The following is a 24,593-nucleotide window of genomic DNA, read 5'->3' as shown; positions in this document are numbered from 1 at the left end:
ATCTGTAGCAGGGTACAGTACCCGCTTCCAGGCAGGAGAGCAACCCTCCCTGAGCTCTGCAAAGCTGCTCATGTCCTGGGGATGGGGTACTGTTGCTGTTCTTGGAATACTGAAGCTGGGGGAAGGGGTGTCCTGAGAGCTGCCTGGCTTCCGCCCAGCCCTACTACTCCCAACCCTACCCCTCAAACCCAGTGCTTTCTCTCTGGGCCTCACAGCCTAGCTGGAAAATGAGGCCCCTTCCAGCTGTAAAACCCACTCACCATGGCATCTCTTTTTTGCCCTCCGCCCTAAGGACATTACTCCAGCGGTCTTCACTGCAGCCCCCCTGCCCAACTGTAACAGCAAGGACAGCTCGGCTGTGGCCAGTCGTTTCCGCCACACACCTACACTTCTGCCTGCCACAGGGCACTACTGGCACAACTCCAGGGGGCGCCATTCACCTAGGCACCGCCTGCAGAGGGGGGGATAACCCTCACACACAGTTGGCCACTGCCATCCCGGCCTGCCACACTCCTGGACACCCCTACACCATGCTCTCTGGGGCCCCACAGCTTCCTGCAGTGAGAGCTGCACCCGCTTTGCCCGGCAGCGGTCCACAGCCCGCCACCAGCGGCCAGTCCAGGGAACCGGAGAGGATTGGCCGGCATAAGTCAGTTGCGCTCCTGGGCCCGCTTCCAGGCGAGTGCCGGCGCCCCGTCCGGCCGCGCCTGCCCCGCCCCGGCCCGCCGCGAGCGAGAGAGTGAACGAGCCTCCGCGGCCATGGCCCGGCGCCCGCTCTAGCTCCACTGCACAGATGCCACGGCGGAGCCGGCGGGTAGGAACTTGGCGGGGGCGGGGGCCGGGACTAGGGCCGGGGCTGGGGCTGCGCGACCCCCTCGCCTCCGCTGCCCGCCTGGGTCTCCACTTTGCTGCGCTTTTGCTCAATCTTCCCCTGGTGGGCTCTGGCGGCCGCCCCCCGCCTCGGCGCACCAGGCGCAGCAGGAAGCCCGTGGGCTGTGGTTTCCCTGGCGCCCCCGCGGAGGAAATCGGTCGGCGGCGGGGTGCTGCGCCCCCATGCCCAGGGCGGGCTGGCACCCAGTTCAGCGTCAGGTGGGCGGCCAGGCCGGCTTGGGCGGCGGCGCGCGGGGGCGGCAGGCGCTGGTGAAGCCCGCACACGCGCCAGCGCATCCAGCCCTACCAAGCCCGGGGCTGGGAGCTGGCTCGTGGGGGCGTGCGCTGCGCGAAAGCGAAAGCCGCCCGCCAGAGCAACTTTGCGGCGGAAGGCGCCGACGAGGAGCTGTGCCGTGCCGCTCTTGGGGATGGTGAGCTGGCCGCCCGGCCGGGTGGGCAGCGCGTCCGGGCGCGGTGCTTCCCTAGCTGTAAATAGGTGCTGTGCGGGGACAGGAAGATGGTTCCGGCCCTTTACAAGCACCGGCCCGTTATGTGCGCTGGGCTAGGACCTTGCCCCGCAGCGGAGTGGGAGGAGGAGTGGGGTTAGGGGTAACGGTTGCATGGGATGGGGGGTGGGCACCGAGCCCACAGCAGAGTTGGCGGCGTGGCTCTCCCATGCACTTGGTTGTTTGTCGTTTCTGCTTTTCCCGGGAGGGGGAGGGGAGGAACAGCCCGGCAGTTCTGGGGACCTTAGCGCTCGACGTCTTATTTGGCAGGAGAGGCTGGAAACGAGCGGGCGCCAGCTGCAGGCAAATTGCAGGCTTTCCCAGCCCTTGCCTGCAGAGAGAATCATTACCTGTGGATGGCGCGGGGAATCCCTTGCCCTCAGTAGCCCTGCCTGGAGAGACAAGACCGCGTTGTGGGGGGTGGGGTGTAGGAGTGGGCGGAGGCCAGGGCGCCCCTGGTGGCCTGTGTACAACCCTGCGGCCAGAGAGGCCCGCCCTGATAGGTTTGTGGTAGAAGCTGCAGGAACTTCCTGTCCCTAGGGGTGTTCAACCTGGCCTGCTTCTGGGGCCCCTTTCCTCCCAACCTTAGGGGAGGAACAGGACTGCGGGAGGGGCCAGGCCCTCACCTCCTCAGGGCATCAGGAAGATAGGGAGCTGCTGGTCTGGAAACTCAGTCCTACCTCTAAAGGCTTCGGGACTCCTGAGTAGGGAGGCTCCAGAAGGGGCAATCTGGGCCAGGGCTCGGAGGGGTGCTGCCCAGCCGGCCTGGCTCTGTCTGTGATGCTCATCTTCCTTAAGGACAAGCCGGGTAGAGTGCAAAGAGCATGATAGGCTGAGTTCGGCTGTAGTCTTGGCTCCCTGCTGGCTGGCTGCCCTGGAACAAGTCTCTCCCCCAGCAAGGTGTAAGTGAAATCATATGTTAAAGGAGCTGGGCAGGCAGCCTGTGAAGACGGTTGGCCCCGGGAGATGAAGTTTGCCCTACACGCCCCACGCCATCCCCTCCTTTTCCTCCAAGCTGTTTCGCCGTTTTGGTGACTTGTGTGGGTTTGTGGGTAACAGGGGTCTCCCCAGGACTGTGGAGGATTTTGGTATTTTCCCGACAGCTGCTCCTGACCTCAGGGCCAGATTCCATCCCCTTCCTGGCTCCGCTTGAGGTGCTTAAGAATAGGCTGGAACCAGGAGAAAGTTTTTATGCTTCTCTGGGGGGCGGGGAGGCCCCTAATCTCCTCTCCCAGCAGCCCTCTCTGCTGAGAGGCTCCATCGCTCTCTAGCTGCAGCCACCCACTCAGCAGCTGGCCCTCAGCTCAATGCAGTCTGCTCCTACACCCTGTGCCCACTGCTGTTGGGAATGGGATGCCAACAGGCTCCCCGCCCTCGCCTGTTCCGAGCACTGAGTCACCACGACACCCGTGCCACGGGGGATGCTGGAGGAATCCCTCCACCAGGGGAACGGGCTCTCCCTTGGTTGCTCACAGTGTCGTGTTTTCTGTGAACAGAGCTGGCAGAGCGGAGCTCCTCCAGGAAGCCTGCCCACCCGTCTTACCACGGGCATACAGGGCTGGCTTGGGGCTAGGAGGGCCCAGGAAGATAGGACACTCACCCACTGTGTCAGCTCCGGCACCCAGGACCTGCCTCCTGGAGACCAGCCTGCTGCTGTGTGCCCACTCTCGTGGTCCCCTCTGGGTGATCTATCTTGAAGAGAGGGAGAAAAGCTTTGTGGGGAAGTATGTTCAGCCCAGCATTCTTCATCAGAATCCTTAAGTCCCAGAGCCAGATGCTCACCAGTAGCCCACTTCACTGTGCAGTGGTCATTTTGAATGATGTTTTTGGTGATGCGGGAAAATACATGTACTCTGTGGTCAAAATACATGTACTGTATTTGCTGAGTGAAAAGTCAGGATTAAAATTACACACTTTCTGCTCAGGATGCTGCGGGTGATGGGGGAGACTCTGAGGGAGTCACTACTATACCCTTGACTCGGCTGCCCATTTCCTCATCTGCTTGGCCGACGCTTCTTCCTCTGGCACCAGCTGCATCCTGGTTTTTTTCTGGCTTTCTTCAAAAAGCCTCCACATCTCTTGCTCTCCTAGCCCATTACTTCTTGTTCCAGCCTCTCTCCTGTCCCCTCACCCTGGATCACTGGGAAGTTGGGCTTCCCCAGCATCCTTGAAAGGGATTTATCTGTGGCATAAACTCTCCAGTGCCTACTCAGGGCTAGCCTAGATGTGGCACTAGGAACATGAGGGAGGACAAGACACTTTCCCTGCCCTCTTGGGAATCAGAGTCACCTTAGGGCTACACCAAGGGCAAAGGGATGTGGAGGCCGGGATTTGTGGTTTTTACCTGGAATACTACTTTTCTGGGCAGTCTGCCGGCAGGACGCAGGGGCCCGTGTCTGTCCTGACTCTCTCTGCCTGTGGGCTTCTCTTCCCCCCAGGGGCTTCAGGAGTTCTCTGAGATGTCATCTTGGCTCACAGGTCTTGAGTCTCCCAGGAGGCCAGGCTCTGCTCAGAAGCCTTGAGGTTTAGGTGTGAGCCAGAGAGATGCAGCCCTCCTGCCTGCTCCACCCATCTGCTCCACCCTGGGGAGCCCAGAGTCCAGGGGACTGTGGCAGGGCAGCTGTTCCCATCCAAGACTCAGGCCCTTGAAACTGGCTGCTGACATCAGAAGCTGGGGACAACCCTGCAGGCAGTGTCTGACCAGGCCAGGCCAAGCCCAAGAAGGCCCCTAGCAGACTCAGGCTAGTTTGGATTGGACAACCTGGGTGAGCTGGAGAGGAAAGAGACTGCTGTGTGAAGTAGATGACCACCTGCCCAGCTGTCTGCTTGCTCCCTTGTCAGGCCAGGTGCCCTGGGTCTCCCAGGTGGCTCCTGACACCTCATGGCCTGTTCCCTCTTCAGCACCTCTGTGCAGCGCCCAAGCAGCTCCTTCACAGCCATTCTGGCTACTCCCAAGTATGGTTCCTCCCTCTTCTGCCCTCTTGCTTGAGCCTCACGTGGCATCCCAGCTAGGCATGGCCCTGGGAATGACAGAATGGGGCAGGGGGTTGCATCTGAATCCTGTGGGTGTGGCAGCAGGGGACAGCTGGAAAAGGCCAGCAGAGAGCTTGCTTAGAGGCCATTTCCTGCAACATTGCCCAAGGGACTTAATTATGACAGCCTGAGGCACCCATGGTGCTGGTGGAAGACACTGGCCACCTGCCAGCCACCCCGTCCACAGGCAGGCATTCCAGTGGCAGCCTGCCCCCGCAATGGGCTTTTGCAAGTCTTAAGAGGCACCTTTTCAAAACTGAGGTGAACTGGCATCACTGCATTCTCCATGGTTCCATTTCTACATCTGTAAAGCAGGGAGGCTGCCAATTTCTTGTTCCTCTGAGTGTTAAGCAGGGGTGTAGGAAGAGACTTGAGGTGGGCGAGTCTGGCCTCTGAGTCGTGTCCCACTTTGTGTCACTAGGCAGCCTTGGCAGGTCACCTGAACTCAGTTTCCCTCTCTGGAAAATGAGGGGTGAGTTGATTACATACTCAGGCTGTCCCTCCCAGTGTAGACGTAGGATGAATCTCTATGTCCCTACTCAGCCCACACCTGACCCTCGTCCACTCTGTGACAAGCTCGTGCCTTGGGTCTGAGTACTGTTCTGACTGGCCTGCTCCTCTTGCTCACCCTTCTTTCTTGCCTTGGAATTTCCAGGGGCACTTGTTTTCATGAAGAGCCTTTGCCTGTGTCCTAGAAGTGGAGGAAGCTCTAGAAGGAGTCATGACTGAAAGGTGGGGTCCGCAAAGGTGACAGATAGAGCTGGGAACCCTCAGCTCAGGGAGCCTTAGAACAGCCTTGGGCTGTGCCACTAAAAATGGCCCAAACAGTGACCCAGCAGCCAGCAGTGGGGTTTACTATGAGAACCAGAACAGTGTTTGAATTTGGGGCCCCAGGTTGGCCCTGGCTGAGTGAAAGGCTGTGTCTGGCAGAAAAGAGAGCCTGTGCCCCTCCAGGAGTAAGCTCCCCTGAGACCACAGTGTGCTGGAGACAGCATGAGCCACGAGCCATGGGCCTGGGCATGGCCTTGGCCTGTTGGCCGGGAATAGCAGTGTTCTATAACGTCAGGGACACTTGTCACCTCTAAGTGGTGCCACCTGCCAAGATTGCACAGCCTCCTGCCCCCAGGCACTTCACCCTGCTTCCCAGCCCCCTCATAAATGGACAGGGCAAGAGCACAGGCTAGCCCAGCAGCATCCTACCACCTCCACTTAACCAGCTCTCAGTTCCCCCGGGAAAGTCTTCGTGGGTTCCCAAATCATAGCAGTCATGCCCTCCCTCTGTGTACCCCTAGGCTCACTCTACCATGGGACTCAGCATTTGAGGCTCTGTTTCCTCAAGAGCAGTGGGAAGACAACCAAGTCTTAAGGCTGTAGGCAGGGTTTGGTAACTTGTATCAGGCACTCAGCTTAGGGTCTGGGGCTTCATAAATTATTCAGATTGTTAAAATCTGTCTCTGTGACCTCATCTGCCAGTGAGGAGCCTAGAGCTGTTCTGAAGGGTTGGGGGATTGACTGAGATGCTTGGAAAGAGATGCTTAGCACGGAGGGGGGAAGCCTCAAGCACAATCTCAGTGTCTTTAAGTCCTCAGAGGCTACTGGTATGCACCCCCAGCTGCCCTCAACTCTGTAAGCAGGCATTATCCCAGCCACTCTGGCCATCAGGGAACCCAGCCCTGGTGACACCAGGGCCCAGGAATCAAGTGGGGCAAATCTGAAGACAGCAAGTGTGCCTGTGGAGCTGGGAGAGGCGAGTCAAGGGGTACGGCCAGAGCAGCAGGACCCAGGGCTGAGGGAGAACTAGGAGAGAGCCAGAGGAGACCCTCCTCGCGGCGCCCCTGCTTCTCTCAGCTGCTACTTATGGCCCCTGCCCATCTATGATCCTGCCTCTGCCTTTCCCTCAGATGCCATGGGGGTGTTGGCCTGGTGCTGGCTCCCTCCACCTGCCCTCAGCCAGGCCTCTTGGTCACTGCTGCCCATGCCCTTCTTTTCTGTCCCTGGCTTAGCTTTACCCTTGGCACATTCTCCACACCCTCCCTGAGGCCCGAACATGAGCCCCTGGGCTGAATGCAGTGGGGCCTCTGCTGTTGCAGCTGGAACCTGGCCATTTCTCTTCCTCCTGTGTGGGCCATGGTGAGGAAAACCAGGTGAAGCAGGGGCCATCCCTTGCACCTGTCCCACTGCAGGAGACCCTCCTCAGCACCCTGGTTCTCTAGGAGCTTCATAGCTCTCCACAGGCCCGGTGTTAGAGGGACAGTGGAGGGAGAGGGCTGCTGTGGCTACTGCCCCTCTGTGGGGAACCGCCGTGTCCAGGTCATCCTGGGGCTGCCAGTATCATCCTTCTCATTGGGTCTCTTGCTGCAAACACAGAAGCCCAGCTCCACCTGGTGTAGGCAGAAAGCCAGTTGGCTTGCTACCACCCTGCTGGCTCGTGACTCTGCCTGGTGGCTTCACTCTTCATACCAGCTTTCTCTGGAGGCCAGCCTCATGGCCACAGGAAGTCCCCTCACCCTTTGGGAAGTATGCCCATCTGCATACCGCCCCAGGCCACAGAGAAGACGGGTTATTCCTAAAGGCTCTCATTAGGAGGGGAAGCCTGACTGGGATCCTGGGGCCCATCTGCTGGCTGAATTCCCATGGCTGGCGGTGGGTCTCAGGCCTGGCCAAGCAGGCAAGGGGGCCAATCCTGGGGGCAGGGAAAGGACAAGCCCACAACAGAAGGGGCTTCTGGGAATAGTGCCCAGTGCAAGGTAAATAAAGATAGGAGTCCCCATACTGGGGCATGTGAATGAAGATACGGGGAAGAGATGAACAAGGGCACACTGGCTGGCCTGACCCTGCCTGGGAAACGTGCCCTTCAGCACACTATTACCAGAAAAAGGCCAAGCAAGATGCCAAAATGAAACCAGAGCACATGCAAATGTAAAATGCTGCCTTTCAAGCCTCTCAGGGCTGGCTGGGGAAGTTTTGAGAGTCACGATAGCATGGGGGTGGCCAAGCGGGCGGCGACGTGTATGGTTCCCTTCTGATTTTCCGTGGACTCACTGCCTGATTTGTTTGGTCTTCCATCCTTTCTGAGATCAGCGGTGTTATGTTACGAAAGGAAACGGAAGGGAGATAGGGATCCAAACTGTGCTGGCGTGTGTGATGCAAATGAGACCCTTCCTCACGGGTGTGTCTGTTGGTGTCTAGGTGCTCTGGGAGGTGCAGGGATGGGAGGGTCTTCAGCGGGACATACTGCTGCAGCGGATGGAGACCGAGGAGACAGTGTCTGCCCACTCTGGCGCCTACTGTAGACAGACCCTGTCTGTCGGAAAGCAGGTGTCTTTTCATAAGCTGCTTCAGGATCCACGTCTGCGTGGTAGGAAGATGCAGCATTGATGTTTGCTGCCCTGGATGTGGATAGCTTCAGTGCCCTGGTTTTGTCCTCTTCAGGCACTGCCAGGAGGTAGAAGGTGGCTGCTGGCCTCCACACAGTCCCCCAGCCTGCGGGTGGACCCTCCATGTCACAACAGGAGCCAGTGTAGAGGCCACAGGGGCTCAAGGCTGTGAGTTTTAAGCTCCTCTCAGGCCTTAATAGCTCAGGGCTGGAGGTGCCCTGACTTCCCTCCCAGGGCTGCTAGAGCAGGGTGGGCCCACACCTGTGTACAGATACTGTGGACAATCAGCAAGGACCCATAGGGACAGGGCCCTCAGAGGGGCACCACCTAGACATCCTGCAGTGGTCCCTGTAGCTGGGGGCCCAGGTCCCCAGAATCCTGTACTGCAGCATGATGTGGGCCAGGCCCCATGCCAAGGAGAAAGCGACGTCACTCATAACCTTGGTCCATTCTGGGCAGCAGTTTCTTCAGCGTGTTGGCTGCAGGGACCCATCTGGGAGCCAGTTCACTTATTCTAGGCCCCTGAGGTCCCACCCCAGAGATGGGCCTCCTTAATGCCTGTTTCCTCATCACTCACTCCCTCCATCATCTGTGCTTTCCCCACACCCTGCCTGGACCCCGAGTAGGTGTCAGATGTCATGCTGGTCACTAGGACACTGCAGGGAACCAGACCCTGGAGCTAGTGATAGGTAGGGGGTGCTCAGTGCCGCAGCAGGTAAAGCAGGGACCAAGGGAGATGATGGGGGGTGCTCCCCAAAGTCAACTTTGCTCTGGTTAAGCCTTCAAAGTGGAGTGGGGCAGGATGGCAAGAAGTGGGAAGAGGGAGGGGGACCCCAGGCATCCCAGGAGCTGCAGATGATTCTCTGGGCACTGCTGGAGAGAGTGAGTGAGGGCAGAGCCTGGCCAGAGCTTCCCTGCAGCCTGCTTTGACTCAGCAGTTCCACCTCTAACAAATGGTCTGGTGGCTGGGTAAGCACCTGTGCAGGGAGGTGTACACACTGGGCCTCTCACTGTCTGTCTTCACGTTTGATCAGGCCCCACCTGAGTGCATCCTATAGGAGACAGGTCCAGCAAACATATGAGATAAAGCCATACAAAAGAGGAGGCTGCAGAGCAGTGGGTCTGTCGATCATTTGCTGCCACTCATGAGAAGGAAGGGGGTGGGGATACACTTCTGTCCTCCTTGGGACAGTGAGAGGGGTCCAAGAAGCCCCTCGCTGGGCAGTGTCCCCTTTGGCACTGTGGCAGTTTTCAGGGGACACCAGACAGGGTGTCCCCGAGGCTCCTGCCACAACCACCCCCCTCACACACCTGTGCCGTCCATCCCACAGGGCATCTGGCGGATCCCCGTGGACGAGATTGACCGGCCGGGCAGCTTTGCCTGGCACATGAACCGCTCCATCGTGCTGCTGCTCAAGGTGCTGGCCCAGCTGCGGGACCACAGCACCCTGCTGAAGGTGTCCTCCATGCTTCAGCGGACCCCAGACCAGGGCAAGTGAGTGCAGCCACCCTGGACACAGCCTGGCATGCTGTGTGGGTCAGGGGCACACCCACCCCAGGCAGCCTCTCCACTGCTCTGGCCCAGCTGTGAGGACCACTGGCTGGGAGCCTGGACCAGCCCTTCATTCTCCTTGGGGGCCTCTCTGTCCCAGTGTCTAGAACCTAAACAACACTTCCCGCCCCCAGGCACCCTGGGACAGACACAGCCTGTCCCCACTGATCCTGGTTCCACGTTGAGACTCTGGACTACCCAGCCTTTCCTTTCCTCCTGCTTCCCCCAACTCAGGGCTCTCGGGGTGCTGTCAGGTTGTAGGGAAAACAGATGTTCAGAAGATAGCTGTGGTTCCCCAGACAAAGGCCAGTAACAGTGGGGTGAGCGACAGGGGTGCCTGGGCCTCAGTGGTAAATAGGGAGCTCTCTGCCAGAAAGGGCAGGACAGACAACAGAGCCATCTGTTACAGCTGCCATTTACAGAGGATGTTGGGGGGATCCTGGAAGAGATGCAGCTCAGATGTAGATGGGCCTGGCCTGGAGGCCTCACCCCGTCAGGTGGGCTGAGCCTCCTCCCATGCCTGCACTGTCTCACCCTCTGGCTGTCTCACTCACCTACCACTTGCCAGCTGATGTGCCAGGAGTTCAGGGGCCTCCAGCTGGGGCCTGGGGCACCCTGGAGCCAGACCTGAGGGAGCAGCTATAGGCTGCTGAGCACAGCACACAGGGTGGGCCCACTGCAGAGGGCCCAAGGGCAACAGGCTGGTGATGGGTCAGGGGTCTAGTGGCTCTGGATAGAGGGAGCTCAGGGGAAGCTTCTAGGGGAGCAGCCCCAACAGATGGTTAGTTGGGACACTGAGGAACCAACAGGCATCCTCAAGGCAGGGATGGGCAGTGGCCACCATCCAGCAGTGCCATGTGGTGTCAGATGCCCTCCTGTCCTCTCTGACTACCCCTGTATGACTGCAGGAAGTATCTGCGAGATGCTGACCGCCAGGTCCTGGCGCAGCGGGCCTTCATCCTCACTGTGAAGGTGCTGGAAGACACGCTGAACGAGCTCGCAGAGGTATGCCACCTGTGTCCTCCTCTCCTCCACGGCCCATGAACACACTTCCAAGCCCTTCCCAGGTGGTGGGCCCGATCCCACTGTTTGCACACCCATAGGCAGGATGTGCTTAAGGGTCCCCATCTGTGAGGTAGCACCCATCCTGTCTCTTCCTAGGCAGGGAAGGTCAGCCGTGGTAATGAATGCACATGAATTCAGTGAGGCATGGATGCACTTGGTGATTAGTAAGAGCCATAGTGACTCCACGAAACTGAGCTCCCCAAGGGCTGTACCACCCAGGGCGGGGTCCCAAGCCCTCTCCCTGGCAGGCTGACCAAGGCCTGTGAGAACACCATGTGTGTGCATCGTCCCTTTTCAGCCTTGAGGCAGGTGCAGCAGTGCCTCCTTCTCACAGCTGAGCACCTGGAGGAGGCCAGGGAGGTTAAGCAGCCAGCCTAGGAGGTGAGGCTATTGGGAGTTGAGCCAGGACTGCCTCCAAAGCTTATGCCTGGTAGGGCTGGCTGTGGCTTGGTACAGGGCATCAACTTGAGCCTGTTGGGGAGGAGTCCTTGCCAGCGCCCAACCCAGGCCTCGTGCATTAAGAGCCAGGAAGACTTGGCTCTGCAGCAAACACGCTTGGTGGCCCTGGGCAGGTCCCCTCCCATAAAATGCCCAGAGCTGCCCAGAGTTCACATTCATGAAGTCAAAGGGGAGCTGGGCAATGCTGCCCCAGCTCAGCCCAGGCCTGTTATTCAGAAGCAGTGCCACCTCCAGAGTCCCGTCAGCCCCTTGCTACCTGGGAGAGTGTGGTGGGGCAGCCAGAGGTACAGAGGAGGGAAGACCTTTCTCAGGCAGGTCTCTGGGCCCAGTGTCCTTCTCTGATAACTGAGACACAGCCCTGGCCAGCTGGCAGATGTCCGGAGCCACACAGATGTCAGGTGAGAGAGGCCCAGGTTGGGCTCACCAGCCCCCAGAGGTGACTCATTGCAGTGGAGACACCAACGACACAGCATCTTACCTTTGGTTTCTTTGTAGGGGTCAGAACGCCCAGGGCCCAAGGTCTGTGGCCTCCCCGGAGCCAGGATGACCACCGATGTCTCACACAAGGCCAGTCCTGAGGATGGCCAGGAGGGCCTCCCCCAGCCAAAGAAGCCCCCTCTGGCTGATGGCTCAGGGCCAGGGCCCGAGCCAGGGGGCAAAGTGGGCCTCCTCAACCACCGGCCTGTGGCCATGGATGCAGGAGACAGTGCAGACCAAAGCGGGGAGCGGAAGGACAATGAGAGCCCCCGGGCAGGGCCCACTGAGCCCATGGACACAAGCGAGGCCACTGTTCACCACTCAGACTTGGAGCGGACACCGCCCCTGCTGCCAGGTCGCCCCGCAAGGGACCAGGGCCCCGAGAGCCGGCCCACTGAGCTGTCCCTGGAGGAGCTGAGCATCAGTGCCCGGCAGCAGCCCACCCCACTCACCCCAGCCCAGCCAGCCCTTGCCCCCGCCACCACCACAGGGACCAGGGCAGGGGGCCACCCCGAGGAGCCGCTCTCCCGGCTCAGCCGCAAGAGGAAGCTCCTAGAGGACACGGAGTCAGGCAAGACACTTCTGCTGGATGCCTACCGTGTGTGGCAGCAGGGCCAGAAGGGTGTGGCCTATGACCTGGGCCGTGTGGAGAGGATCATGTCGGAGACCTACATGCTCATCAAGCAGGTGGGCGGCAGGCAGAGGCCTAGGGGCACTAGTCTGCTGGCAGCATCCCCACTCTTGCCTTTCTGTCCTCAAGGAGGGTCTCCCGGGCCTGCCCTTGGGGCGGGTTTTAGGTGTTGTTCCCACCCCATCCCTGCTGTTCACTTCTGCAATGAGCTTTAAAAAGTCGATATTCAACCTGGAAGGAAGTGAGAGCCCATCACATAAACCTTATCACAACCGGCGCGGGGAGTCTGGACCGCTGCTCCCACCACTGTGCTGGGCCTCTGGATACATCTTAGGGCATTTCCTTCAAGACTTCTGTGGCTGTCATCTAAAGATGGCTGCATTTTGCCTTCTTTTTTTAAACATTTTATTTTAATGTATCAAGCATTTTCCTTTTTCTCCATTTAAAATTATTCCCATAGGAAGAATCTCCAAAACTTTACTGACTGGCTCAGATGGGATGACCATCCCTGACATACAGTATTCCCTCTATTCATGTCAGTTTGCAATGCACCCCACCCCCAACTGCCCCATATCATATGGACTTTGGGCACTGAATCCCTAGACACACTTGACACAGCATGGGGCTATCACCATCAGGCCTGGGATTCTGAAAGGCCTCTCCCACTCTAATCACGGCCCTCCATCCTGCCCACTTAAGGGGCAGGTTCTAGCTCAGAAGACTCCCCTCATCCCCTAGCAACTGAGCCTCAGCTGAATTTGAAGGCTTGGTTGGAGCCCTGAGTCTGCCTGCCAGCCTCAGCTTGTGAGGATGTAAGTAACTCAGCCATAGAAATGAACTTGGTATAGCCAGATGGGCTCAGAGGAACGGCTGGGTCCAGTTCTGGCACCAGTACCTGGTGATGTGGCACCTGAGCAGGCACCCCCACCTGGGAGATGGATGGGCACCTGCCCCTGCTACCCATGAAAAGCTGGGAGGTAGGGGTCTAGATGCGACAGCAGTGGGGACGGCCGGCTATTCAGCAGAGTCTGGGGTGGTGGGGGGCACCCGGGCTACAGGGCATACCCCCTACCTAGGCTGGTCTGTGCTACATACACAGACAGGGCTGGGGGAGGCTAACCACAATGGCCTGCGCCCCCTGACCTCCGGCATCTCCCTGTTAAGGTGGATGAGGAGGCTGCGCTGGAGCAGGCTGTGAAGTTCTGCCAGGTCCATCTTGGGGCTGCCGCCCAGAGACAGGTAAGCCCAATTTAGCCTGTGCCAGCCTTATCTTGCGGAGCCTGCTCCATATCAAGGCCCTAGGATGCAGGCTGAGAAGCAGATCCACTCTTGGGACTGTTGTTGTGGTCAGCTTGGGCTGAGGGGAGATGAGCAGGGGGCAGCTGAGGCTCCAGCCCGTGGCCATAGTGGGAAGGAACTTGACAGGGCCCAGACCCCAGTTCGGACATGCTGAGGGGTCCCCTCACCTCAGCCACCTTTTCTGTAACAAGGAGGATGGCCCCTAGCCAGCTGACCTCAACTGGGAAGGTCATTCCGTTTGGAACAGAAGTAGAAGCAGCAATGTTAGAGCCAGGCTGGTTAGGAGCCAGGTGGCGGGGGAAGGTGGAGATGCAGCCTATACAGGGACTGCCCCACCTCCCCCCGACCCCAGGGGAGGACTTGTAGGGAGCAAGGTGTCCTAAGAGAGGGTAGGCAGGAGTCCTGGAGTTTATTAAGCAGGGAGGAAGCAAGGCAGCAACACTCCTGAGTGGGGAAGATGGAGTTGGTGCAAGGTCCAGGCCAGGGCTGGTGGGGGTGGGGTCCAAGATATGGCAGGGAGTAGGGAGTTGGGGAGGCCCCTCCTGGGAGGACCCCAAGCCAGAGGTGGGAGGGCTGGGATCAGAATTCAATAAGAGGATGTGGCAGGGAGGGGCAGGCATGGCAGGCAGAGACAGCAGGTGTGCCCTGTCTAAAACAGGTGCCCTGTCTACCTGTAAAAACAGGTAGCCTCCAAGCCAGAGGGTAGGTGGCATGCCATTTGAGTAGGTGCAGCCTCTTGTCCCCAGGTGTGTCCCGATGTCCCTGGTAGCCTCGTCCCATGTCCCTTTGTTCCAGGTCCCCTAGCAGAGGGCTGGTAGCTGCCTTTGGGGTCCGGACAGGCTTCCTCTCAGTGAAATGGGGCCTCAGACCCCCACCACCTGCCTGGGCTATTACGTCTGTGGAAGCCCAGGAGGTTCAGCTTTGACCAAGCAGGCTGTGGGCCAGATGAGGCATACTGTGGGGAGTAGGTGGGCCTGGTCCCCAGCTAAGGGCCAGAGTCCATGGCAGGGAGTGCCCCAACCCCCAGCAGTCCCCACCATTTCATTGTCCAGCTGGGCAGAGTGCATAGCACAGCTGCCTGGGCCCCAGTGCTGGGTGCAGGCCCAGGCCCAGGTCCACCAGGGTGCCCCTGCCTCCTTCACTGGCCCAGGTGGAGCAGGTGGACATGGGAGTGGTGACCACTCAGGAGACAGGAGGGCTATTTCTGCTTTTGACGTCCTTAAAAGATAGACCCACACAGGAAACACCCCCACAACCCCACACTGTAGCGTGAGAAGAAAGGGGTACTGAGCTGGCAGGAGCCAGGGCTGGGCCAGACCCCATTTTGCCGAGGCACATGCATATTGGGGCCCCTGAAGGCTGGGTGAGCAGAGATTTCCGTCAGAGACCTTGGAAGACACAGCCTGGGTTATGGGGGTGGCCAGAGCCAGGGGACCCAGGTCCTTACCTTTCAGGTTGTCTGCTGCTGGGCAACGCCAGGCCAGGCCCCAGCAGTCCCCTCCCAGCGTGTGGAGGGGAGTGGCGGGGAGGAGGCCCTAATGACCCTCAGATCTACCTGCCTGCTTCCCAGACCCTGGTGCGGTGGGGGCGCCTTGGTATCTGCCGTGGGCAGATTTGCATTTCCTACCTAGGATTCTTACCCTGGGCCCAGAGAAGATGCCACTGTAGGGGCTGTCTGCCATCCTCTGGTTCTCTCCTCCCTTAAGCCCAATCTTGGAGGCCATTTCCTGCCATTAGAGCCCATAGCTCCCGCCCCTCAGGGAGTGTCCATTTTGCTCACGGCATGTCCTTGTTGCCATGGCAGCCCTGAACCCGCCTGGAGGGTGCTCTGGACATAATTAGAGGCTCAGTGCCCACGGCTGAGGCCCGCTTCTGAGCGAGGACAGGGACACTGCACTCACCTTCCTCCAGCGTGTCTGCTCACGCTGCCAACTAGGCTGCTACAACACCACTGGTACTGCCGCAGGCCTGCAGGGCCCGAGAGACAGGTCTGTCCTCCTGCCCCGCACTCCCACAGGACGGGCTGCCCACAGGACAAGGCTGGGCCCCAGAGCACCGGCCTGGGGCACATCCCAGACACCCAATACGTGGCAGAGTCCACAGGGGCCCGTCCTGAACCATATGTAATTGGGGAACAGGGCATTTTAGCAAAACCAATGTCAGAAGAGACAGAGTCATCAGTGGTAGCAAACTGCCCCCCCCCATGCACTGAGGTACCTACCTGCAGGCGTGTGACTCTTCCACACTCGAGGGGGTGGGGTTGGGGGTGCTGCCAGCCCCATGTGGGCCAGCTCCCACAGTACAGTCGGCCTGGTGCTGGGGAGGGTTGAAGGGTAGGCCCACCCCTCTGCTCAGCTGTGAGAGGCTGCCTCAGGGCTGCCTCACATCACCTCAAGACATGCTGTCAGGGCACTGGAGCCTTCACACCTGTCCCAGGAGGGCTGGCTGGGGGTGGGAGCAAAAGTAGCCCTGTGAAAAGAGCCCCAAAAGGGCCTCATGGCAGAGGGAATTGTGTGGATGAAGACTCGGAGGCCCCTAGGGCCCGGCTCACCTGGAAATCAAAGGCCCATGGTGGGAGCAGTTGCCAAGGCCAGGCTGCAGGGAGAGGCCAAGCTGGGGGCAGCACTGGGTGCCGTGGCACTAGGTCACAGCGGGCTGTGGTATCAACCCCAGGAAGCAAACTCTTGCAGCATCCCACTAGCTCCCTCAGGACTCTCCCATGAGTGGCCCTTGGGAAGTCACCCTCCAAGACTGACCACCTCTTCTTGCATTCCCTGGGTTGGGAGCTGCACCTATGCCTAGGGTCCTGCTGGACATACTCCTCCCAGACTGGCACCCTATGGTGTGAGGGCAAGGCCAGCTGGAGGTCTTTCCACTGAGTCCCCACCAGTACGGCCAGGACATTCTCCCAGGGAGGGGTTCCGGGTCTCCTGATGGGGTGCCGCTCTGATAGACCTTGTTGGCAGCATTGTGGGGGCTCAGTGGTGTCATATGGGCAGTGTTGGCAGCCCCAGGCGCACAGGGTGTCCTGTGGGACAGCACTGGTTGGCTGGCGGGCAGAGCAGCGTGGGCTCAGGGCTGCCTAGCCAGCCTTTCTCACCTCTTGTTTGTCCTCACAGGCCTCGGGAGACACCCCTACCACTCCAAAGCACCCCAAAGACAGCCGAGAGAACTTCTTTCCTGTGACAGTGGTGCCCACAGCCCCTGACCCTGTGCCAGCTGACTCTGTCCAGCGGCTGAGTGATGCTCACACCAAGCCTCGCCCTGCACTAGCTGCCGCCACAACTATTATCACCTGCCCTCCGTCAGCATCAGCTTCCACCCTGGACCCGTCCAAGGACCCTGGGCCTCTCCAGCCACACAGGCCTGAAGCTACCCCCAGCATGGCCTCTCTGGGCCCAGGTGAGTCCCATCCCAGTCCAGAGCTGAGCCCAGGCCCCTGCCACCATCAAGTCCTCCCTGCGGGGAGAGTGTGAGTATTGGTAAGGGAGGCAAGCAGTGCCCTCCCGCCCAGTCGATCCCACAGGGTGGCGGGGCAGGTGACCGCAGGTCCACTCACCAGTCACTGGCAGCCTCGGTGGCCCTGGTCAGCACATCTACCACTCTTAACCTAAACCTGGGTGCCTCAGTCTCCCTGTCTGTGAAAGGGGGTGGTGAGGAGGGAGGGAGCAAACACCATCACAGATGTGTTTGCTGCTGTTTCCTCCCCACAAAGCCTTACAGTAAGTAGGAAGGACGGCTTAGTCAGGTAGGAAAAGGATACTAGCCCACACCAGGCCTCCCTCAGGGCACTGGGAGGGGTCCTGACCTTCAGCATGCTGCAAGGCCACTGGTATCCGGCCTCAGATACTTGTGAGCAGTTCCTGGGTACCAGGCCCTACTGGGTGCGGGGCCAGCAGATCTGCTCAAACCCCATCTTGCCTCATGGGCAAGACAGAAGCCAGCCAGGATGAGGGCAGGGGCAGGTCAGGGGGCTTGTGAAGGAAAACAGAGAGTACAAAGGTGCGGGCAGTAGAAGGCCCTGCTGGCCTCATCAGTGAAAGCTCCTATTCCTTCTAAAACCCAGGATCCATTGGAATGGCAGCCTGCAGACAGCTAAGTCACAGATCCTTCCTGTGGGGAGGGGATGTAGAGGCAGCACTGCTACAGCCAGTGAGTGAGAGGGGAGTAGACAAGGCACCATCCCCCTCGCTGGTCCTGACACCAGCAGCTCTGGCAGCTGCAATTCTGCCAGACTGGGTTCAGCTCAGGCCTGGGCCAGGTTCCACCTGCCACCCAGGGCAGGGGGCCCTTCCCTGTTGGTTCCCAGGACTCTAGGACCATGTGGCCAGGCTCTGAAGGCCCTATAATAGGACAGGGATATTCCCTAACTAATTTGTCTCCCCAGCTGGTGGGGCCCCAGGAGAGACCAGTGTGGTCAGAGGGTTCCCTATGACCCTGGGGACATCCAGCAATGGACCAGTTTCCCCAACCCTCCCTTTCAGGCCCTCCCCTGCTTCTCCCTCCCTGCCTCAGGGACCCAGCCTGTTTTCCTTGCCGCAGACCCTGTACTGGCCCATAGCCTGTGTCACCCCTGGAGGCTCACCTGTCTTCCCAGTTGAATTTCCCACCCATCTGAAAAACGAGACAGCCACTCTGCAGAAGTGCCCAGCAGAAGGCAGGCCTGAGAGCCCCCACAGACTGTGGGCCTGAGTGGAGGTTGAGTTGAGAAGTCTTTCTCAGCTCTTTCCCACGGTGGCTGAAGCAGCAGGTGCTGATGTTTTCACCTGATGCCATCCACACTGCTTTGAGGATTGTGAACATGTAGGCATCCTTAGCCCAGTCAGCCTCGGTTGCACTGGCTGTGGTCCTGTGAGACAAAGAATTACTTCCCTTTGGGTCAGAACCTGTGGCCATTTGTTCCCAGAGGAGCCTGTGAAGGCTTCAGGACAAAGAGCCGTAAAAGAACTGGTAGTGCTGGCCAGGCGCGGTGGCTCACGCCTGTAATCCCAGCACTGTGGGAGGCTGAGGCGGGCGGATCACGAGGTCAAGAGATAGAGACCATCCTGGCTAACATGTTGAAACCCCATCTCTACTAAAAATACAAAAATTAGCTGGGCGTGGTGGTGGGTGCCTGTAATCCCACCTACTCAGGAGGCTGAAGCAGGAGAATCGCTTGAACACGGGAGGCGAAGGTTGCAATGAGCTGACGTCATGCCACTGCACTCCAGCCTGGGCGACAGAGCTAGACTCCATCTAAAAAAAACGAACTGCAGTGGTTCTACCAGCATGTGACCTTGGCCATCCCTTTTCTTCTTTCTGCCTCAGTTTCCTGCATAAAATGGATAAGATGAAGATAATAGCGCTGCAGGATTTGGAATGGTGCTTAATATTAAGCAGAGACTTGGTATGGGTTTTTTTTGTTTTTTTTGTTTTTTTTTTTTTTTTTATTGGAGACAGGGTTTCCCCATGTTGGCCAGGCTGGTCTTGAACTCCTGACCTCAGGTGATCCGCCCGCCTCAGCCTCCCAAAGTGCTGGGATTACAGGAATGAGCCACCAAGCCCGGCCTGTTTGTTTTGAGACAGGGTTTCACTCTGTTGCCCAGGCTGGAGTGCAGCAGTGCGATCATGGCTCACTGCAGCTTCAACCTCCCTGGGCTCAGGTGATCCTCCTACCTCAGCCTCCGAAGTAACTGAGACTACAAGCATGGGCCACTACGCCTGGCTAATTTTTGTATTTTTTGTAGAGATGGGGTTTCACCATGTTGCCCAAGCTGGTCTTAAACTCCTGGGCTCAGGAGATCCACTTGCCTCGGCCTCCCAAGTGCTGGGACTACAGGTGTGAACCACCATGCCCCGCCTGGTGATGGTGACTTCAAGGTGTGGGGGTGATGGGAGCCCAGTGCCGTAATCAATTGGTCAGTGTTGGTAGCTGACTCACTCCCATGAAGACCCAGCTCCTGTCCCTCTGCCTGGGGCTGTCTTGCCTTGTACTGGTCTCATGCTCTCATGTTGTAGTTTTTGAGGGTCAGGAATTTACAGTGGCTTAGCAGGGTGAAGTTGGCTCAGGGTCTCCCACGTGGTTGCAGTCAAGCTATCATCAGTGCATCTGAGCTCCCTTGGGGTGTTGGCAGCCTCAGGTCCTCACTGGTTATTGGCCAGAGGCCTCGGCTCCTCCTGTGGGCCTTTCTATAAAGAGCTGAGTGTCCCTGGGTCATGGTGACTGGTTCTCCCCAGAGCCATTGACCCCACCGAAAGAACACAGAGGAAGCCACGGTGTCTTTTATAACCTAATCTCAGCAGCAACTGAGATCTCTGTAGGCCACACACACCTCCCTGGGGTGTGGGAAGGCCTGGTGGATGCCAGGGCCAGGGGTAGCAGAGTAGGGGGCTAGAGGCTGCCTGCTTTCCCTCTGCCTCCCTGTCCCACCATCAAGCAGGCCAAAGCTGTAATTCACGTCCTTCTCTCCTCTAACTGTTAGATCTAAGAAAGAGGATCTGTTTCCTAGCATACCTTCTTCAGCCTGGAGAGTTGATCCTTTTCTATTCCCATTCCCAAAACCAAATTAAACGGCCTTTTGCCAGGATGGAACTGTTGGATGACACTGGGGGCAGGGGACGAGGAGGTGGAGGCTTGAGACAAGGCCTCAGCCAGCCTGGGGCAGGAGCCTCAGGCAGAGCAGCTGGATGGGGATGGCCATGGCCACTGAGGCCTCTGCCTAGCCCAGCAGTTGCCTGCTGGCCCCAGCCTTCTACCAGGAGCTGTCACTCCTGCTGACCAAGCAGGGGAGCTGGCTCCCCCTGCTGGAGAGGACGGAGGGCCTCCTGGCAGAGGAGCGGGATGGGGAGGCGGGGGCTGGAAAGGCAGTGGTTGATGACCAGCGTGGTGGGAGAGTCCAGGCCTGAGTGAAAAGGTAGGGAGCAGCAAGGGAAGCAAGGGCCGTGTGGAGGGTGGAGGCAGGGCCTGGAGGCCTGGGAACCGGGGACCGATGCTGAGTGATCACCTGGCCAGCAGCCATAGGCACAGCATTTGACCCTCAGGCCCATCCCGGCCTTGGCCCAACTGAGCCCAATTCCTGGCCCCTGCCTCAGGCCAGGGAAGGTGTGGCTGGCTGGGCAGGAGCCACAGTGCCAGCGTCCACTTTGGTCTTAGTTGGGTTGTTTGGGTTTTGGTCCTGACCTGGTTTCTGAATGGTGCTTATATGAGCTGGAGGGAGAGTGGACACCGCCCCCCCATCCCCTCTCACCGCCTTGTGATGGGATCTTAGAGAGGCTGGGCCTCGAAGACTCAGGCGTGGCCCCACTGGGTCAGGTGTACAGCCCTCTCGGGAGGCGGAGGAGCCCTCTGGGGGTGGGGAGCCAGCCCCTACCAGTGTCCTCTTGGGTGGTTGGTGGTTTCTTGGCAGCACTAACCTGGGCCGCCTCAGCCAGGACCCCAGCATTGGCCACACTCCCCTTCCCAGTGTCCCAGAGCACAGCCTGGGCCCATAGGACCTGACACAGATGCGTAGGAGCCTGCGGGGTGGATGAGTCCATTACCTGCAGTGAGCCCATGTCCCCACAGAGGGAGAAGAGCTGGCGAGAGTGGCAGAGGGCACCGGCTTCCCGCCCCAGGAGCCGCGGCGCAGTCCGCAGGTGAAGACAGGCCCCACAAGTTCCCCGGCAGAGCCACACTGCTGGCCGGCAGAGGCTGCCCCGGGCACAGGCGCCGAGCCCACCTGCAGCCAGGGTAAGGCTAGTTGGGAGCAGCCCAGCACCAGCCCCCAGGAGGCTGCCTCACAGCTGGCAGCCAGGGTGGGTTTCCTGGCGTGGCCTTGAAGGGCAGGGCCTGGGGATGCCCCGTGGAATGAGATGGGGAGGAAATTGGGGTAGTGCAGGCCGGACAGGGGAGCCAAGAGAGAGGCTCAGGCTGAAAAGTTTAACGCATGGCCCATTGTGTCAGGGGCTGGGTAGAGAGGGACCCCAGAGCCTTATTCTGCCCCTGGCATCACGCAGGTATACTAGCGAGGGCAGGCGGCCTGCTTGGGCCCACTGCAGAACCCAGGCTGAGCCCAGAATGGGGAAAGAGGAGCAGGCATGGGCAGGGAAGAGCATGGGCCTGGTGACAGACACTTGAGGGACATCAGCAGCAGGCAGAAGGGTGGACAGGTTGGGCTGGGCCAAGCAGACGTCCCCGTCGGCAGCCACGTCAGATTCTAGCCCTGGCCTCAGTCCGGCCTGTTCCCACTGGCTGCCCCAACCAGCCAGTCCCCTTGGGGACTCCTCCTGGCCTGGGCCTCCCACAGACCACTCGGGATGGCAGGACCTGGCGCCAGCCCCTGGGGGCCAGGCATGGGCTCTGTGTAAACCCCATTCCTTTTAAAGCCATGGGGCTGCAGAGGAATGTGGAGACGAGCCAGGCCAGCCGGGTCCTCCCAGCTCATGCAGCTCCCTAGAGGCTGCCAGGCCTGCAACTGGCCCAGCCTTCAGGCTCTGGGCAAACTGAACCCCTTGCTCCCCCTGGAGGATGAGGTGAAAATGGATGCCCTGGGGCTAGCTCAGTGACCATGCCTGGCTGAGCGACCAGCTCTGGGCCTCAGTGTCCTCCCTGGGGCATAGACACCAATAGGACATGCATCCTAGGATGGTTGTGGTAATACGACGGTTCATGCAAGCATGATGCCTGGAGGTCTTGCAGAACCCAGCAAGGCTCAGGGAGTCTCAGGCCCTGGGCTTTGAGTTCATGGTGTTACTGGGTGAGGTTCACAGTCCCAGCACCCCATAGCTCAGAGCCAGAGTTGGGTCCCTGCAGGCCTGAGCCAAGTATTTGCCCAGGGTAGAAGCCTTGGAGCCTGCCAGCCAGCACAAACTTCACAGCATAAAGGCCCAGGACCGGGGTGGGGTGAGATAAATTGCTCACTGTGTGATGCGGCAGGCAGGAGGTGCTCTTGGTACCTTTGTCTTCCAGAGGGGAAACTGAGGCCTGAGCCGAGAAGGGATGAGGAGGCTCAGGAGGCTGCGAGTGAGACTCAGCCCCTGAGCTCTCCCCCAACAGCCGCCAGCTCCAAGGCCCCCAGCAGTGGGAGTGCCCAGCCACCAGAGGGTCACCCAGGCAAGGCTGAGCCCAGCCGGGCTAAGTCCCGCCCCCTGCCCAACATGCCAAAGCTGGTCATCCCCTCCGCCGCCACCAAGTTCCCCCCTGAGATCACCGTCACGCCACCCACCCCAACCCTGCTCTCCCCCAAAGGCAGCATCTCGGAGGAGACCAAGCAGAAGCTGAAGGTGACCTCAGGGGCTGGGCTGGAGCCACATGTGTGGGTGGGGGGCACAGGTTACAAGGGGACCTAGGGCGGAAATGGGGGTGGTAGGGGGGCCTGGGGTGTGGGTGAGGATGGCATAGGGGCCTGGGGCAGGGGTGAGGGTGGGAGGGGAGCCTGGGACAGGAGTGAAGGTGGCAGAGGGGCTTGGGGCAGAGCCCAGCCATTCCTGACCAGTGCCTCGCCCGGCCCTCTCTGCAGTCAGCCATCCTTTCTGCCCAGTCTGCTGCCAACGTGAGGAAGGAGAGCCTATGCCAGCCGGCCCTGGAGGTCCTGGAGACATCCAGCCAGGAGTCCTCGCTGGAGAGCGAGACAGACGAGGACGACGACTACATGGACATTTGAGGGGCCACTGCAGCCACACTGCCACGCCCCAGGGGACCAGCCAGGCCTGGAATGCCCCCTATGCCTGGACCCTGGGCAGGACCAGAGGCCCACATGGATGCCACTCCCCACAGAGCCCCCAGGCCTGCCCAGCCCACCTCCTCATGGCATCCTCCCTGTACCCAGGTCAGGCTGTCCACACCGCATGGGAGCCCAGAGGAGGAGGGGCCCGCCTTAGCCATGTGAAGGTGGATTGGTCGCCATCTGCACACCAGGCGGCATCCTTTTCTATGAAATGTTGACTTTGTAAATCTGCCCACACCCAGCTGGCCATGTCCACCCCTCGACGCCGGGATGAGCCGGCTCTGCCTGTGTCACAGTGGAGGGGTCCTTTAGGGCCAGGCTCGCCCCTCACCCTTTTTTTGGTTGCTTTTCTAATAAAGATGGAACAGTTGTCTTTGCCTCTTTGCTCACCTCTAGGGGGCAATCTGGCAGAGTCTCGGGTGGAAGGTTGCTGTCCCCAGGGATTCTGGGCCTTTCCTGCCATAGTCCATAGGGCAGGGCCCAGCCCTCCTCCTCCAGCATCTCAGGGACCAGCCAGGCAACCAAAGCAGCGGCTGGGGGTGCCCAGTGGGGTAAGGAGAGAGCCAACTCGGGGCTGGGCCAGGCAGACGCCTCTAATGCAGCTGGAGCCAGGCTTCAAAAGGGCGTTAGGTACATCCCCAGAACTCACCTGGGTGCCAGTGGGTGGGAGGCTATACGGTGGGAGGGCAGGCAGGGCTGGGGCTGCTGAGAGTCTGGGAGGAGGGAGCTGTCAGGGAGGGAAAGGGGGGATGGGGCCAGCAGGGAGGCTACTTAACTCCCATCACAGTCGCCCTAATGGGGCCAGTCACAGAATAGCTGTGGGGCTCAGTGCAAGACATAAATATGAAGCTCCTTGTTCAAAAAGGATTAAGGATTTTTTTTTTTTTTTTTTTTTTTGATATGGAGTCTCACTCTGTCTCCAGGCTGGAGTGCAGTGGCACGATCTGCAGTGGCACGATCTCAGCTCACTGCAACCTCCGCCTTCTGGATTCAAGCGATTCTCCTGCCTCAGCCTCCTGAGTAGCTGAGACCACAGGCACACGCCAACACGCCTGGCTAATTTTTGTATTTTTAGTATAGACGGAGTTTCACCATGTTGGCCAGGCTGGTCTCAAACTCCTGACCTCAAGTGATCCACCCACCTTGGCCTCCCAAAGTGCTGGGATTACAGGCCTGAGCCATTGTGCCTGACCAAAAATGATTAAGGATTTTAAGGCAGCCCTCACAGAGCATTAAACAAGCCCCTAGAGCTGGCCCCGCCCCCGAAGGCTCCAGGCCCATCTGTCTTGGGGATGCACAGGTTCCAGGGACCCAAACCCACCCTTCACAATTCTCTTCCCCTCCCAGCACCGCAGGGGCCCTCCTGGCCCCGGGACCTCCCATGGAGCAGGCTCTCTGTCCAGGGTGGAGATGGGGACCCTCCTCACTGCCCTGTGCCCCTCATGGGCTGGACACGCCCACACCCAGGAAGAAAGGCGTAAAGGGCTGGGCACTGCCCTTTTGGAACCAGAGGCTTGGCGGCCCCAGATGGGTCTGGCTGAACCCGCTTTCAGAGGGCTGAGATGAGCCGGCCGCAGTTACTCAGCTGACGCCCCCTCCCTGCAGGGCCTGGGGTGTGGAGTTTCCCAGACTGCACACCTA

The 24,593-nt window shown here is 59.5% G+C and overlaps 1 protein-coding gene across 14 annotated transcripts in view; it reads left to right on the top strand.

Moving 5' to 3' along the window:
- Positions 1-23,322, top strand: part of LOC129468655 (calcineurin-binding protein cabin-1) — a 169,943-nt gene extending 146,621 nt beyond the window's left edge. For 11 of the 14 annotated variants that reach the window (XM_063622714.1, XM_055254489.1, XM_055254487.1 and 8 more), the window contains 8 exons: positions 9,118-9,281; positions 10,247-10,343; positions 11,358-12,026; positions 13,135-13,209; positions 16,389-16,671; positions 20,813-20,977; positions 22,196-22,509; positions 22,746-23,322. In XM_063622714.1, the coding sequence (XP_063478784.1) occupies positions 9,118-9,281; positions 10,247-10,343; positions 11,358-12,026; positions 13,135-13,209; positions 16,389-16,671; positions 20,813-20,977; positions 22,196-22,509; positions 22,746-22,889 (1,911 nt within the window). In that variant the 3' untranslated portion in view covers positions 22,890-23,322. The remainder of the gene's footprint in view (positions 1-9,117; positions 9,282-10,246; positions 10,344-11,357; positions 12,027-13,134; positions 13,210-16,388; positions 16,672-20,812; positions 20,978-22,195; positions 22,510-22,745) is intronic. The other 3 variants (XM_063622723.1, XM_063622722.1, XM_063622721.1) reach the window with 2 other exon arrangements.
- The last annotated feature ends 1,271 nt before the right edge of the window (positions 23,323-24,593 follow it).

The sequence above is a fragment of the Symphalangus syndactylus genome, chromosome 18 (genome assembly GCF_028878055.3).
Source record: "Symphalangus syndactylus isolate Jambi chromosome 18, NHGRI_mSymSyn1-v2.1_pri, whole genome shotgun sequence".
Taxonomy (NCBI): Eukaryota; Metazoa; Chordata; class Mammalia; order Primates; family Hylobatidae; genus Symphalangus; species Symphalangus syndactylus.
The sequence above is the reverse complement of the archived record's forward strand: the minus strand, read 5'-3'. Positions and strand labels throughout refer to the sequence as shown.